At 43.4% G+C, this 15,552-nt stretch overlaps 1 protein-coding gene across 1 annotated transcript; it reads left to right on the forward strand.

Annotated features, from left to right (window-relative positions):
• The first annotated feature begins 704 nt into the window (after window positions 1-704).
• On the forward strand, window positions 705-13,540 carry LOC142030212 (lysosomal acid lipase/cholesteryl ester hydrolase-like). The gene is made up of 10 exons (XM_075026006.1): window positions 705-795; window positions 2,617-2,755; window positions 5,095-5,209; window positions 5,457-5,655; window positions 6,467-6,576; window positions 7,469-7,605; window positions 8,585-8,725; window positions 9,690-9,761; window positions 11,079-11,147; window positions 12,688-13,540. Exons 2-10 carry the CDS (start codon window positions 2,624-2,626, stop codon window positions 12,919-12,921), a joined length of 1,209 nt encoding a protein of 402 aa, XP_074882107.1. The 5' UTR covers window positions 705-795; window positions 2,617-2,623; the 3' UTR covers window positions 12,922-13,540.
• The last annotated feature ends 2,012 nt before the right edge of the window (window positions 13,541-15,552 follow it).

Here is a 15,552-nt window from a genome sequence, read left to right on the forward strand (position 1 = left end):
TTTACAGAGTTCATGGAAATGGCTTGGAAGAAGCAAGAAATGTTGTTATCATCCTCTCTGAGTCAAAGTTCACACAATGTTTTCAAACGTAATTCAATACCTGAGAATCCCTACAGAAGCAGGCTAATTGAGAGCAAACTGGTCTTTGCATGTTGTGGTGTTCACTGAACAACACATTTAGGAATGTGTGAGTGGTGCTAAATACACACCTTTTGAATAATTTGAATTTTTGTTCTAAGTTTACCTAACAAAGAATTGTCCCCAGGCAATCTGCAAACAGCAGTTCAGAAACCAAATGACAGGTGTGGAACCAGTCACCACACCAGCTTCTGTACAAACCACAGCAGCAGAGAACGTGTTCATTGGTAGAAAATGTTGAGAAAAGCTGGACTCTTCCTCCTCTTCATCCCAAAATAACGTGGTCACAGCACTCCCTGAGACAGGCAGCAGTGCAGATCAAGATCTGCCACAGCCTCAGAGGACAAGAATCCCCCAGGTCCCTGCTAAATATCCTAATCACAGGTTAGACGCCTCTTTACCTCTCCTGCTCCATGGTGCAATTTGGTCTTTCAGAATGTCATGCAATGGTGCTGTTTATCATAAAATAACTCCACTCCTTAACTACTGCCAAATCAGCACTTAAACACTGCTCTGCTATGCATGCAGACATCACTCAGCACTCTACTGCTGCTCCTTTTATCAGTGCAGGTTTCTGCCAGTGAATCAGTCTGCTAGTGGAGACAGACAGACTGGGAACTGCAGCAGAAGTCAAAGGGCAGGGCAGTCAAAGCAGAGGTAAGTTGCTTGTACATATGTGTTCACTGTCTCTTTCTCAGTTGCCTATCTCCATAAAGATGTGCGGTCTCACTTTTGTGCAGTTGCTTGTCAGAGTAGACAGCCTGCATCCTTTCTGATCTGCAAGCCTGATGCTGTGCATCAGAGGGCATGTTTGCTAAAGTTCAGGCAAGGAAGAAGACATTGAAACTGTGCAAATGGGAAAAAGAGTAACAGATGGTTTCATTTTGTTCTACTTGTTGGGTTTTTTTAGCTAAGGATGTCACTGTGGATGCATGAAAATCTTAGTGTCAAAAATGTTTACATAAATTGGACCTTTTGCTCTCGTAGTTCCAAATGCATTAAGCTTTCCTTGTAAGTTCACCAGAATATTCTGACATCTGCTAGCCACATTAATTGCCCTGGTGCCTTTCTGTCCCATTTACAGTGTACGTGAAAAAAATGTTATTACTTTCTCAAGAGAACATTGATGAATTTCTAGAAGGTATAAATCTTATTTTCATTAAATATAAAAAGTCTCCAGAAATGACCTTTTGAATGTATCTTTCAGGTCTCTTCCTCTACTTCTTTTTTTTTTTTTTAGATTAAACATTTCAGTTAATTCCAGTTTGCCATGGTAAATGCCACTCTTTGGCATTGTTTCATTACATAAAAAGACTAGATTACTGTTCAAGGCTCCTACAGTCAAGACTTTGCCGCTGAAATTAATGAGAGTGCATGCCAAGCCTTGAAGTTAATTGGCGCACTCTATCTGATTTACAAAGCATTCATCTGGAAGTGCCTTAAAGCACACCAGCTAAGCCAGGTGACAATATAGTATATATATAAAAAAAGTATACTCTAAGAAGTGCAACAATTTAGCTACCCCATTGCCCCACCTTTAGTAGAAAAACAAACTGTGACTTAAGCTGAACTTCTTAGTTCTTGTTCCCAAATGGTGTTCCACATGAAGAAATAGAGGAACAAGTTTTACTTCTGTTTGAACTGAATAAAACAGCAGAAAGCAGTGGAATATCTGCTATAAAACTGTGCTTGCAGAGCACACAGTGGGAGGATTTCTGTTCTGTTGACAGAAGAATGAAAGTATTCTCCTACAAAGTGGATGGACTAGAGTCAGTTTGGATGCCAATATTATAATTAAGGGTATATCCCAGTTTTGGTTTAATCCAAATGTTCTAGTGACCCAAAGGGTATGATAGATTTAATAAAAAACTAAAAGAACTGTGAACTCCCTTCCTCATGAAGAAGTTCAGAGAAAACAAATCTTTTAGCTATCCTTTCCAGGCTCTCCAAACCTTAAAAATCTTCCCCATGATATGTCAGATAATACACTCTGTTTGTATGACCAGTCTGTTTCTTCTATGCTGATTACAAAGGTGACTACAGCCAAAAAGCAGGGCACTAACTAGATAGACTGCGCTCAATTTCTATTCAGAAAAGCTTCCCTGTGACCATCAGTCAACCCCTAAAAACCATGAAAATGCAGTCTTTCCCCCAGGTGGCCAAGACACAGAATTACAATAGGGAGCACCATATGTGAGAGAAAGGAAGGAACTCGTGGCACAAACCAGCACCGATATCATACAAGCACATTCCCCCAGGTTGGTTCTACATCCTCCTGGAGCCTTTGACTCACTCCTGGCCCCTGTTAAATGGGGTGAGCTGTAGACAGTCCCTCCTCACACATGTCCTTCTTCTGGCAGCCCCTTGGGGAATAGACCTTGAGCAACCTCCAGGAGACTCCCCACTTGGGTCTTCCTGTGGAATTTCACACCACTCTCTTCCTAACACAGACACCCCTGCATGTGCTCTTTCACACAGCCCCGAGATGTGGTGCCTCCTCGTGCTGTTCTGCTCCCAAGGAATTGCCTTTTCAGCAGGATTCACAACACCCTCCACTCTGAATTCAGACACAAGCCAGCACAGGAAGCCTCGCAACCCTGAATGCTTTATGAATGTCGTAAGTTGGGTCGCTTTCTCTCCCTTTCTTTCTACAGCGTCTCTCCCAGTACCACTAACACTGCCCCATCACTAACAATCCCTGTCAGAAGGCTAAAAGTAGTCCCCTTCAAAGGGTTCCCTCCAGCATTGTGATAGGGAGCACCCACCTAGAAGAAACCTTGATGCTCCTACCCAAAAAGTCTGAGCTGCCGGAGAGAAAAATTCCTTTGTGGTGGAGACACAGGCTGGTTTCTATTCTCAAGGGAAGCACAGTCCTCCCCTTTTGTAACAATCTGTTTGCTCAGTACAGTGGCAAAGGAGGATGAATCTCTTATTCAAACTGCAGATTCTCACAACACAAAGTAAAGCAATGGTTGTCATGACCCAGACTGGACAGACCAGGGAGTCATGTTTAATTCAAAATTCCCTCAGGCTAAATTAAGGTGAAACAACACCAAATGATCAGTTAAAGATTTTATTCATGACAGAAGCAAACTGAACCAGGGACGAGTGGTAGCAGGTGGCAGGGTTTCTCACAACAGGAATTGGCATAAGACTACTGCTGTAAACCATGCAACCCAGGGTAACCATATACATCAATTCAGGGAATGAGGAGATCCCCCCCGTTGAGTCACGAGGTTCAGAGCAGACCCCCTTGCTTTCCAGACTCCTCCTCAGAGAAGGGCCCAGGGGCTGCTGGATCCACTCTTAGTCTCAGACTTAGTCAACCGTCTTGAACGAATGAGGTGTAGGGACTGTGGAAAAGGAAAGAGAGAGAAGACAGAGAGAGAAAAAGGAAGAGAGAAAGATTTCACCAGTCCTGGGTCCAGCGTTGGTTCAGTCAGCCGAGGGGTCCAGTCCCGGTGGGCTTGCCTGCCCGGGGCTTCAGTTTCTGTCCTTTTATCATCCTTGCCCCTCCTTCGGGTGGGCACCTGAACTTGTTAGGCTAATGAGCAGTTTGTGAGCCTTCGGACTTGAGGGTCATTTGTGGAGTAGCTTCTCCTTCCCTGCAGACTGGCCATTGTTTGATCTTTGTATCAGAACAGGGAGCTGCCCACCCTCCAGCACGCCCTCCCCCTCCTGTTGCTGATGTCTGAGCTGATGGGCTTTTTACCTTGGCTCCTTGCAGTGCAGGGTTTGTCTTTAAGCAGAACTTGCCCCACCACAATGTTAGAAACATTAACTCTTTCAGTCTCTCACAATGATTTCCTCAGAATAGTGGCAAGAGTGTGATGGGTGGTTCTGTGAATGAGTCTGTAACAGGATATTCACCCTACCTGGCTTGCCTAACCACACTTTGGCAAAAAAGGATTCATTATGGCCCAAAACACACAGCTTTTGCAACTGTCTTATACAGATACTGCTGCATGTTTACTCTCTAGAAAGGTATGATCTGTATCAGCCTTACAAAACATGACAAACTATCTCCCAAAAGGTTAGTCACTCAATACGTTTTTGCTTTGTCCCATCACATGGGGCCAAATACCAGACAACTACCACCTAAGCAGGTCTGAAGAAGACTTTGATGCATCTTTGTACAAGACCTGTAATATTTATTCTCAGCCATGGTCCCAGTGGCCAGGGGCTTTGCACTACCATTACGGAACAGCCCACATCCACACTGCTTAGCTTGGTTACCCTCCAAAGCAGGACAGCTTTATCTGAGCTGTTTAATAGCATCATCCCTGAAGTCTAAAAGAACAAAGATGCATCCAGGAAAAGTGGTGGAGAGCACTGGCATGCTCAGAGAAAAGCTACTTCCAGGACAGTCCTAACACATGACAGCACATACAGCCAAGCTGCAGGTCCCAGGAACAGTCTCATTTACTGCACAGGTGAACTCCGTCATCCTGCCACTCTTAGCCTGTGTAGTGCTTGGGTACCACTGCTACAGCAATTACCACCCAGCCAAAAGCTAAGCAATATGGGGTATGTCAGGAAAGCTCCAAGTATAACTAGGTGCTTCTACCTGAGCAAACACAGCTCTTGGTACTTCAATTTGAGAGATATGGCATTAAAGAGCATACACAAACCACATCACACAAACACAGCTCAACTGCTCTCACTGACATTTGCATCTCCAGCCTCCATGGCTATGTAATAGCCATAAATATCTGGTCATCCCTGAAAGTGAGAGGCATGGGTTGTGTTGATCTGCAGGAATCTCTTTTGGGTCCCTTCCTACCAGTACAACACAGAGCAGTAGAGAAAAAGCCAGTGATATGTTATCACATTCATCTTCCTGGCATGTTCTTGGTTAGCTTTACATTCCTGGACAGAACCAGCCTCTAGACCCCTTCTCCACCCATCTCTACAACATAAATGCATGTTAGCAAACTCTCCTTTGGCTTCCCACAGAGTGAAATTATCAGATATCATGGATACCCCAGTGAGGAATATCAAGTTACCACGGAGGATGGATACATTCTTGAAGTCTTCAGAATTCCTGCTGGGAGGAACAGCCAAAATACAGGTGTGATGCAGTTATAGGTCATAAGGAAATTCTGAGAGCCAACTCTTACATGGGGCCCCCACCTTTCCCCTTTGCACATGCAATGGCATGTTCCACAACTTTCCCTCTCAGCAAGAGCACCTAGTCAGGAATGTGGCCTGAATTCTGTATACAGGTTAAAAAACTCCTGCAAAGCCAGACTTTGCACGCCAGTTTTAACTACACAATACTTACTACCACAGCATAAGAAAACCTGCTTCTTTTTCAGGGAAAAAGCCTGCAGTCTTGCTACACCATGGTACTTTAGCAGATTCTACTTACTGGATTTCTAACCTGCCCAACAACAGCCTAGGCTTCATCCTCGCAGATGCCGGCTATGATGTCTGGATGGGAAACAGCCGAGGGAACACCTGGTCTTTAAAACACAAGACCCTTAAGCCCTGCCAGAAAGAGTTCTGGCAGTACAGGTACTCCATGGAGAAAGAATTACTGAAGAAAGTAACTTTTAGGGGACTAGCAAGATTGGGCAGTTAATATTTGGATGCAGAATCTTTTGCCTTGAAAGTTATATGAAAAAGTATGGTTATATGAAAAAATCCCCTTCTGGATTATATGAAAACCCTACTGGTTTTCACATAATATGACTTCAGGTGGGACATGCAACATCTAAGGAGATTAGACCAACTTTTTTCCGCAGATGTAGCCACTTCTAGGTATGTCAGGGGGGTCATAAGAAGAGTTTGGCTACATGATCTGGACAGGCTCTTCTGGAATCAGCACATACAGAAGCAAAGCTGGAAGTACATAGGACACATTTGTCCATACACAGTGCTGGTTTCCTTGAGGAAAAGACTTCCAAAACTGGGAGGCATCGGTAACCTTGAAGTCTCCCACCAGATACCATGTCCCAAGTGTAGACAGGAAAGGACACTGCTCAGCTCAGCCTAGAAATCTGATCTATCCCAACTGATGTTAACTGAGACAGAAATACCTTTTGCAACTCATGCTGGTGAGAGCAATGATTAAATTAACTTCTGCAAGAGCCTGAGCTAATGGACAAAACTGGCACCTCCTTTGCAGAAAGCCCAAGGCATCAGGCAGCCTGGCAGTACAGCTGCATCTCCCTACCCCCTTACCCAACTCAAGCAAAATGCAGACAAAGTGTGCAACCTCATCTTTCAGTGGGTGCTGCTTGGTGCAATGAACAAAACTGACATTCAGTTACTCACACTGTGATAGCTGAATTATCTGCTAGCTTTTTGTGTTTCTCCCCTGTAGCTTTGATGAGATAGGTAAATACGATATTCCAGCAGAGCTGTACTTCGTCATGAATAAAACTGGACAGAAGGATGTATATTATGTTGGTCACTCAGAAGCTTCAACTGCAGGTAATGTTAGGACTGCCTGGGTACAAAACAGTTATAGTGTTTATGATTTATATATAGATCCATGAGTAGATATTGGGGTTTGTGCCATGGTGTGCCATTGCTCTTTTACAAAAATAAACCCAGAAACAGTCAAGAAAATGGGGGGAAGTGTCATGTGGACACATTCTTAGACAATTATTTTCCTTTCTTCTCATATGTGCATCCTAAGGGTCTTTTTGCAGAACAAATCATTCAGGCCAAGACATCACCTTCTTTGTCTTTAGATACCTATGTTTTAGGCAACCAGTTAAAAGTTCTCACCAAATCCATCAGTGGAGAAATTTAGACATGTTCAGAAAACAGGATGGAATGCACCCTTTTTTTGGTTTTCTTTCCTTCCTTCCTTCCCTCCTTCGTTTGCCATACTCTTCCTTTATGTGTGCATTCACTCTTACCTGAGTTTACACTTAGTTACAAGTAAAAATTCTGCTCTTAATCTTCAGATAATTATTGCATTACTGCATGCCAACATAAACATATACAGTCTTTTAGAGACTGCAAGCTGAAAAACTCATAATTTTATTAGAGTTTGGGGAACTTTAGAGGGAATTCAAGTTAAGAAAATCTGATTAATGCATCTTCTCCCCCAAAAATGGCCTTAACACAAAACTGTCAGTTCTGAGAAAATCAATATCTGGACATACTCAAATGAACCTGTATCTTTAGAATGAACTCTGTCTCCCAAACAAAAGTTTCAAGAATCAAACACTTTCCTTAGGTCTGCAGCACAGAAATGGACAACAGCCAATGGGCTGCTAATCTAGTCTCACTTCTTTGATGCCTACTGCTTTTTAATTTATTTGGTCTGTGGAGATCTCTTCACTAACTTGACTTTTGTCTTCTGTGTTTGCAGGTTTCGTAGCATTTTCTACTTATCCTGAGTTGGCCCAAAGGGTTAAAGTGTTCTTTGCTATGGGACCAGTAGCCACAGCCACATATGCTACCAGTCCTCTGGTAACATTTACACGTCTTCCTCAATCACTGATCAGGGTATGTCATTCCTCTTTGTAAAAGACATAATTATCTGCTTTGTCTCTACTGGACTCACTCAACCTGAACTGATTTTAAGGGGGTGATGAGTTAAGAATGAACTCAGTGTATCAGACTGCTGACAGTGCTGGTAGACTTCAGACTTTCCTCAGAGGTAAGCTGCAAGACTTGACACAGTATCTCTTTTGCAATTTCTTTAAGATAACAGACATACTTTCACCACTATTTGTTTAAATCAAATATTTTTGGAGGAAGTTCACAACTACCAGAATAAAAGGAGCCTAACATTGTCCACTAAATCTAGCCTTAAGCACTAGCAGAAAACTACAAAGAAGATATTTCACATCTTAATTTTATTAGACATGCAGTTCATTTATGCTTGTGAAATATTTACTTGTAAAATGATAAAGGAAACTTAAAGGGAAATATCTATTTCACACCAGAATTTGCCAATTTAATAATTTGCTGGGAATGGTGAAAATCCTGCATCCTATACCTATACCTTCTATACCTTATGTCAAACTGCGGGAGCACATCCTCTTACTCTCCAAGCTGTACCCATTATGTGACTATAGAGCATCCAGCTCTACACCCTTCTCACTTGTCTGTTCCCTCTTTACTTAGTAGCAACACTCACAGTACAGTTTGTGCACCTGCCTGGAAGAAATATGAGGGCAAAAAGGGACTTCCTACACGCTGCAGTCATGAGTGCAGCCAACTGCCCTTTCTCACTGAGGTCAGTGGACTAAAACCAGGTGGATAGTGACCTCCAGCACTCATGTCTAGTAAAAAGAAGCAGGAAGAACATGTGGTGTACGGTTGGGAAGAACACATTTAAAGGATACTGGGATAGTAAGCAGTTTCAGCAATCTGGTTAAGAGGCAAGGCTATTAGAAAAGAGGGAGTGACAGTTTTCTGCATTAAATAATCCTGCAACAAGCTGAAAAAAACCCCAGTTTTGCACTTTTCCTCCCCTCAGTTACTACTTGGCTGCAAAGGAGCTCTTCACCAGAATGAACTGCTGAAAGGGCCTTTAACACGGATCTGCAGATCTCTGGGAAAATTTTGTGGCAGTGTGCTCTACTACATAGCTGGGGGCAGGGTACAAAATGTGAACACGGTAAGCATGTCCCAGAACACCTTAATACAAGTGAAGCTAAAGTAATTTTGAAGGAAAACAATTTTTCTGCCTTATGTCTACGTACAGTTGCAGGGACATAGAGAAATATGTTGGGCTTTTCAAGTACTACCAACTAGGACCTCAGCTAAAGATGAGATGTGCCACCTGACACATTCAAATCACACAAGGAAGAAAGGCTGAATTCAGAATGGTCCTATCTTGCAATGATGTCCCTCAGTGTCCTCTCTTCTGGGGCTAAGACAAAGAAAAGTTGGACAGATACCAAAGCTTTTTAAAAGAGATAACTGGGTAGAGGAAGATCTTTTTTCTTTTGCACAATTCATATTTTCCTTCCTAAATAGAAAGACATCCCCAACATCTGAACGTAAGAGATTGTTTCTTTTTGGTCGTTACACATCAAAACATTTACAGGCAGAACTCAAAGCTGTTTGTTAACATTTCTCTCAACAGCAAGATTTCATTCCTTTACTCTGATTGCTGCCTTTTCTTCTTGTAGACCTTCCACATGTCTATTCTCCAGTGGCCTTTGATCTCTCAGGCTATTTAACAAGTGTTCCCATAAAAAGCTCCCACACATGTAGCCACATTATGCTTAAGCAGACAGTCTATTAACAATCCTCCACTACCTATTAAGCAGAGCACTACGTAAAAGCATCACACAAACTGTAGAAACTGGAGAAAACAGAGACCATATACACTCCTCAATATGACTAAGCACTAATGTGGGAAAGACTCTCCCAAAGGGATAAAATTCTACATACTCATTCCCACTGTAAAAACGCATATTTGTGAGTCTCTCCTCAAATTTCTTTTTGATGCTTAAAGAACATCCTATAAAAATGGGGTTTTAACACAGCAGCAGTATGTTGCTCAGATCCTTCACAGCTTTATTCTGTCACAGCACTGGATCACTGCCTTTATAACACTTCTGCTTTCTCTCCAGAGCCGGATAGATACCTACATAGCACATTACCCTGCTGGAACATCCGTACAGAACGTTATTCATTGGCATCAGGTATAACTGTGTACTGATGTGTAAACAGACTCTTACTACTGCTTTTTATGCAACCAACCGCCTACAGGGAATTCCAGAGGCAGTGGATCTGGGAATCTGCCCATCACATCTTCTCACATGCTGCCATGAGCACCTGCCACAGAGGGAGCACTCTTTCCCATGGCTCACCAGACCATCACCCGAATTGCCCCTTTGGTATCAAGCACCGAGATTTCCCCAGGGCATATCAGGCCTCTCTGCATGTTGGGCTCTAATGGCTTCCAGCCTTCATTTTTATTTATGAAGACATTTGCCTTGAAAGCTGCAGAAGTGAGTGCAAGCACAGCCTAGGCACTTGGCAGGCAGTAGGAGAGTGGAAATTGAGCAGCCAGGGGATGAGCTAGACAAAGGAGAGATCCAGGTTAAAGCTTTTCTCCCAGAGTGTTAATTGCAGCCTGGATCACTTCCCAAAGCCAGCTGACTCACACAAACGCTTCTGCTGGCACCAGCGGCAGGTGGGGAACTGCCTCTTCTGCTGGCTTCTTACGTTACTCTCAGATCTAAGCTTGTTCTGCCCGTGCTCCAAATCAGACCAGGGCAAGAGAGCGCCGGCTCAGAAACGCATCACTGTATGTGCACAGAATTGTGGCCACTTCTGCCAGCACTTAAATATATGCATGCTCCTGCACACACCCCTGACTAAAATTCCAAGGACCCAGACTGCCAGCACCCAGACCCAGAAAACAGACAAGCTAGCAGATTTCTAGCATATCCTCGGTTACTTAAAGGCTTGGATAAAAAATATGCACACACATTTTCAGTAAGACAGATTCATCTTTTTTTTTTTTCCTTCTAGACAACATGCATTCAAGATGACAATATAGTTTAGTGTTAAGCTGATCACAGCCTGCTCCCAATAGCCAAACTCTTGTAAGAGGTACAGAGCCTCTGGAAATGTCGCCACTACTGTGAGCCGACCAGACAAAACTGACACACACAAGTCAAGGTGTGTGAGCAGGTATCATTTGTTACACTAGACTAGTAATAGTCCTGACACACCTCTGAGTCACAAACAGGGACCCCAACTTCAGCTAACTAAGATAGTCAAGCAAAATTTTAATGATAAAACATGCCAAGGGTGGCGGCTGAGAATCAGGAGACAATGGTAGCAAAAGGAAAGGCAATGAAGCCACTCACCCTACGATCCATCCTCAGAATCCCTGGAAGCCTGCCCACTGCCTGAGCCTTGGCTTCAATCAAAGGCAAGAAAACACCTCCTGCACTTTGTTCTGTCTCTTAACACTTTCATTTTATCTGTCCTTGTTACAATATTAACAGGTAATACATGCAGACCAATTTCAAGCTTATGACTACGGCTCTAAGGAGAACATGAAGAAATACAACCAGGTAAGGCAATACAGATTTCCAGAGAACTCATCCTTGGGTCCCGGTAAAACTAAGAACAGAAAAGTCCAGATTTCAGCACCTGTGAGCGCTAAAGAGGGGGAGAGTGGTCTGAGGTAATGTTTCACCCAAATCTAACACTCATACATGTAAAAGTCTATTCACAGACAAGGCATAGACAGATCCTTGTGGACAGCTAACAGAAGTTCGTTTTGCCTCCCCTACTGATGCAGGCATGTGTCCAATGACATGTCAATTTACCTGCCATTCCCAAAAGGCTGAGAGTCACACCCAAGTCCTAGGACTTCATGAGTATGGAGCTCTTCACTTCCCCAAAAATCCTCAAGGTCTGCCTTTCAGTTAAACGCTAGACTGGCCAAAGGGGGAATGGAAAAAAGAAAAACAAATGGGGGTGGGGGGAGAAAAAATGGAAATGCATACCTTGGTTTTGGGAAGCTACTTACCACAAAAATAAAAGAGAAGGGATGATTCAGTACAGCACAGTGGAGACTACTGCTGCGGTGAACTAATATGTCCTGTATGGAAAAAAGGAAACGGACAAAACTTGGTCACTAGGAGCTTTGGTTACCACCTAGTCAACACTCAGAAATGCTGCGGTTCTCCTGCAACACCGATAACTTGCCTGACAGTTTTTTAAGGTTTGATCAGATCAGTTGACATGTTGTGAGCTTTTCTGAGTCAGGGCAGGTTCTTTTATGGGTGGCACGTTATTTTACAGGTGGAGAAGGACTCCAAAGAGTTCTCAGACACCTTCCATCCACACATACGGTCTTTAAATACTGAAGTGTAAAGTTTGGAATGGGCAATGTTGTAGTCCCAGTACTTTGGATGGTTAGGAAACTGCCCCAAAAAACAGTCAATGAGAAAAAGAACAGAACCACCCTTAGATACTAGGGGTCAATTTAAAAGCATCTTGTGCCTGGTCCCTTACCACCCCGTAGGCAAATAATCATCCTGCATTAAGTCATTTGGTTCAGGTCTCAGAAGATCTCCATTCCACTTTTCCGTGTTTCTTTGATTTCCTCTGTGATGACGGACAAGGCAAGTGTGCTCACGGGCTATTACTCCATCAGTAGCAACACTGTGACCTAGAGGGAGTGTCAAGTGAAGTCTGGAACAATACCACTAAATATCTTTCACTCCATGCCCCATAGAAGCATGAAGAGGACTGTATATAAGCCAGAAATGGAACACCCATGAACAACAACTCTGCGGTCCTTGCCTGGTAAACACAGACGCTGCTCTTGCCATATCCCCACCTCTGAAGGGCAGGAGTAGGTGTCAAACTGCAGGACAACTCTTAGCCATGCATTAAGGAAAGACACAGGAATAGGATGGATCAGTTCCTTCCATGGTCAACAGGGAATGGGGTTAGGGCAATAGGCACTAAGAGGGTGGCCTTCGTCCTTACAGTTTTACTGTAGTGAGTGCAGAAGGGAAAGAGATGCATGCACAGAATCCTTTCTCTAAACACAACTTCTGATACAACAGCATTCACTCAGGTCTCCTCCCTTTCTTACAGTCTACTCCTCCTGCATACCCAATAGAGAAGATAACCACACCAATTGCTGTTTGGAGCGGTGGACGTGACAAATTTGCAGATCCCAAGGACATAGCAAAGTTACTTCCTCGGATTACTAATCTCATTTACCACGAGCATTTCCCTGCTTGGGGACATCTTGATTTCGTCTGGGGCCTTGATGCACCTGAGAAAATGTTTCAGAAAATCATTGAACTAATAAGAAAACACCCTTAAATCTTCACGCAGGGAATTTATTCATCCAGTAGATTTTTATTTAGCAGTAGAATATGGGTGTAGGGATTGGTGTAGGGGTTTACAAACCACTGTCAATTGGTTTGCAATGTTTTTACGTTGTTTTCCATGGTGTTGCTCTGGTGACTGCACTCTCTCCGACTAAGTTGCGGTACATGGGGATGACCACTGAAAATACAAACATGTTAGAAGGAATACTTCAGGGATCACTTATTTTGGAAGATTTTAGCTTTTATAGGGCTGATTTTGCTTCAACTAAGGTTTCATTTTCTCTTCCCTTGTAGAACAATGCCACATATTCCACATGACACAGAGGTGTTATCCCATGAAAACCCAAAAATGGGAGATACTAATTTCTCTGTTGATGTATTACTTATCTTTGTTTAAATTAAATCATCTATCCTCTTGATAGAGTGTTTTGCCTGTTTTGTCTCTTTATGTTACCAACAGCAGCAAGCCAGACCCAAAAGACCTCCACCTGTAAGACTACCCTGGCATCTAAGCATACAGTAGTTGGCTTTAATGGCCCAAATGCCAAGGAATCAGACATCAGAAAACCTATGTCAGAGAGAAATCACTTGATTGTTGGACAGATGCAGATACTCGCTTACCCTCACACTAAGTAATAGTTTGTTAACCCCCTTACTACAAAGAACACAACTGTCTTCGTGCTCATAACCTGGCAACTGAGGACTGAGGAGATGCAGACAGAGCAGCAGCCTGCACACATAGGAGGACACCATCCATCTCAAGAAATATTCCTGGCACTGTCAGTAAAGAAGTTGTTTCAACTTCTTCTGGCTTCTCAGTTCACTGTGTTAGTGTGTCCCACTTGCTCACCTACAAGATTATTCCAGGAGGTGAAAGATCATGTTAAAGGGTTCATCATTACAGGCCAAGGCAGGGTAGCTCAGGCACTGTGGGTGTTTCTGGGTGGGAGCTTAAGCCCAGATTCTTCAATCAAGACTTGTGGCAAATGAAACTCATTTGATGATAATCTGAGAGAGAGACATCAATATATGTACACGAAGGGTTGAGATAACGACAAACCTGACCAAAGCTTGTTAAAACAAATTTGTTCTAAGCTTTCATTATGTTGATTTTTCTAAGCTTTCATTATGTTGATTTATGTGTTCTTAGAGTTGTTGCTCTGGTTTTTAAAGCTCTGTTATGTATCACCTCACTTGCTGTATGTAGTTCCTCTTCTGCTGCTTATCATGTTTGTCTCATGCAATATAGAAAACATGCTACGGAGATGACACATCTTCTCTAGCAGCCTGTGGTACCACTGGGAACTGAGCTCACAACTTCTGGAGAGCTTCACAGTCCAAAACACTGATTGCCAAGTGGCTACTCTCACTTACACCACACTATTTATAAACCCCAGTGTCCTGACTGCCCCAGAGAACTGAAAACAGACCTAGCCCACCTCCACAACACAGCAGGGCAGACCTGGCACAGTCACATCAAACATTATACCCAATAAAAACATGAGCTCTGGGTCTGAAGGGAAGAGGAACAGGACCAAGAATTCCAGCTTAGGGAAAAAGGAAGCAACCATCTCTTTGAACTGTCTGGCAGCAAAGCCCTTCACCTCTGCTCTCACTCACACTTCTGCAGCACCACCTAACATTTGGACAAGATGCACATGATGAACCTGCACAAAACTTATGACAGAAGATAGGGAAAACAAAGAATCGCAACACCAAACTCCTTCTGCCCTCACCAGTCCTTTTTCCATGCTGCAGAATCAGGGCTAACCATGAACTAAGATTCTCCATAAACCAGAGCATGTGGCTCTGCCCAGCTGAAGAAAGCAATGGGCAGACACTGGCCACCCCTCCTGGAAGATGAATGAAGGGGGAATCTAGCAGTTCCTCAGAACCTGGTTGTGTGAACACAGGTCTGAGATTAAGCTCACTCAGCTTGGAAGCAGCCACCATGGGGCACTCCAGGACATCAAGTTCAAACTTCCCTAGAGGGCCTTCCCATGCTGTACAAGAAGAACCAGCCACAGACACACCCTGCAAGAGGTTGCAGGGAAGTATTCAGGTCAGTGACCAACACTGCTTGGGAAAGAACACAACATGCATGTCTTCCATACCAAGCACCTAAATCAATATAATGTTTAACCTAACATCACCTCTGACCTAACTGAGTTTTACAAAGGATCACCAAATTCTCTAATGGAAGACAACAGTTTCCAAATGCTCATCAAATAATAGGCTCTCCACTTACCAGAGCTTCCTGCAACCGGATGTTATCTTCTTATTGCCATCCGTCAGGAATGCAGTCCTGGAATGGCCAGTGTCTAGACAACAGGAACACCCATCCCTTACACTTCCCCTTGGAACACTGTTAGCTACCCAGACAACATCCTTGCAGCACTGTAAGGGTCTCTTGCACCTCAGCTTCAGGACAGGATTAACTCAACTCTCTACACTGAGCACAGACAAAGCTCTCCATGGCACGGACTGGAGCCTGTACTTTATAACACTTTGAGCCAAACTTAGCGAACCACTGGTGTTGCATGAAAAATCCAAGATAACAAGGTAAATGTTCAAACAAACAGGATTTTTGTTGCTTGCCCAAATCAGACCCTCCTGTTCTTAA

This window comes from Buteo buteo, chromosome 4, assembly GCF_964188355.1.
Source record: "Buteo buteo chromosome 4, bButBut1.hap1.1, whole genome shotgun sequence".
NCBI lineage: Eukaryota > Metazoa > Chordata > Aves > Accipitriformes > Accipitridae > Buteo > Buteo buteo.

Bases quoted from the DNA above. Each gene is read 5' to 3' on its own strand.
- LOC142030212 (XM_075026006.1), top strand. From the start codon at position 2,624: ATGTGGTGCCTCCTCGTGCTGTTCTGCTCCCAAGGAATTGCCTTTTCA. The intron at 8,726-9,689 runs GTAAGCATGTCC...CTTTCTCTCCAG, and splicing joins GGGTACAAAATGTGAACACG to AGCCGGATAGATACCTACAT. The intron at 9,762-11,078 runs GTATAACTGTGT...CAATATTAACAG, and splicing joins ACGTTATTCATTGGCATCAG to GTAATACATGCAGACCAATT.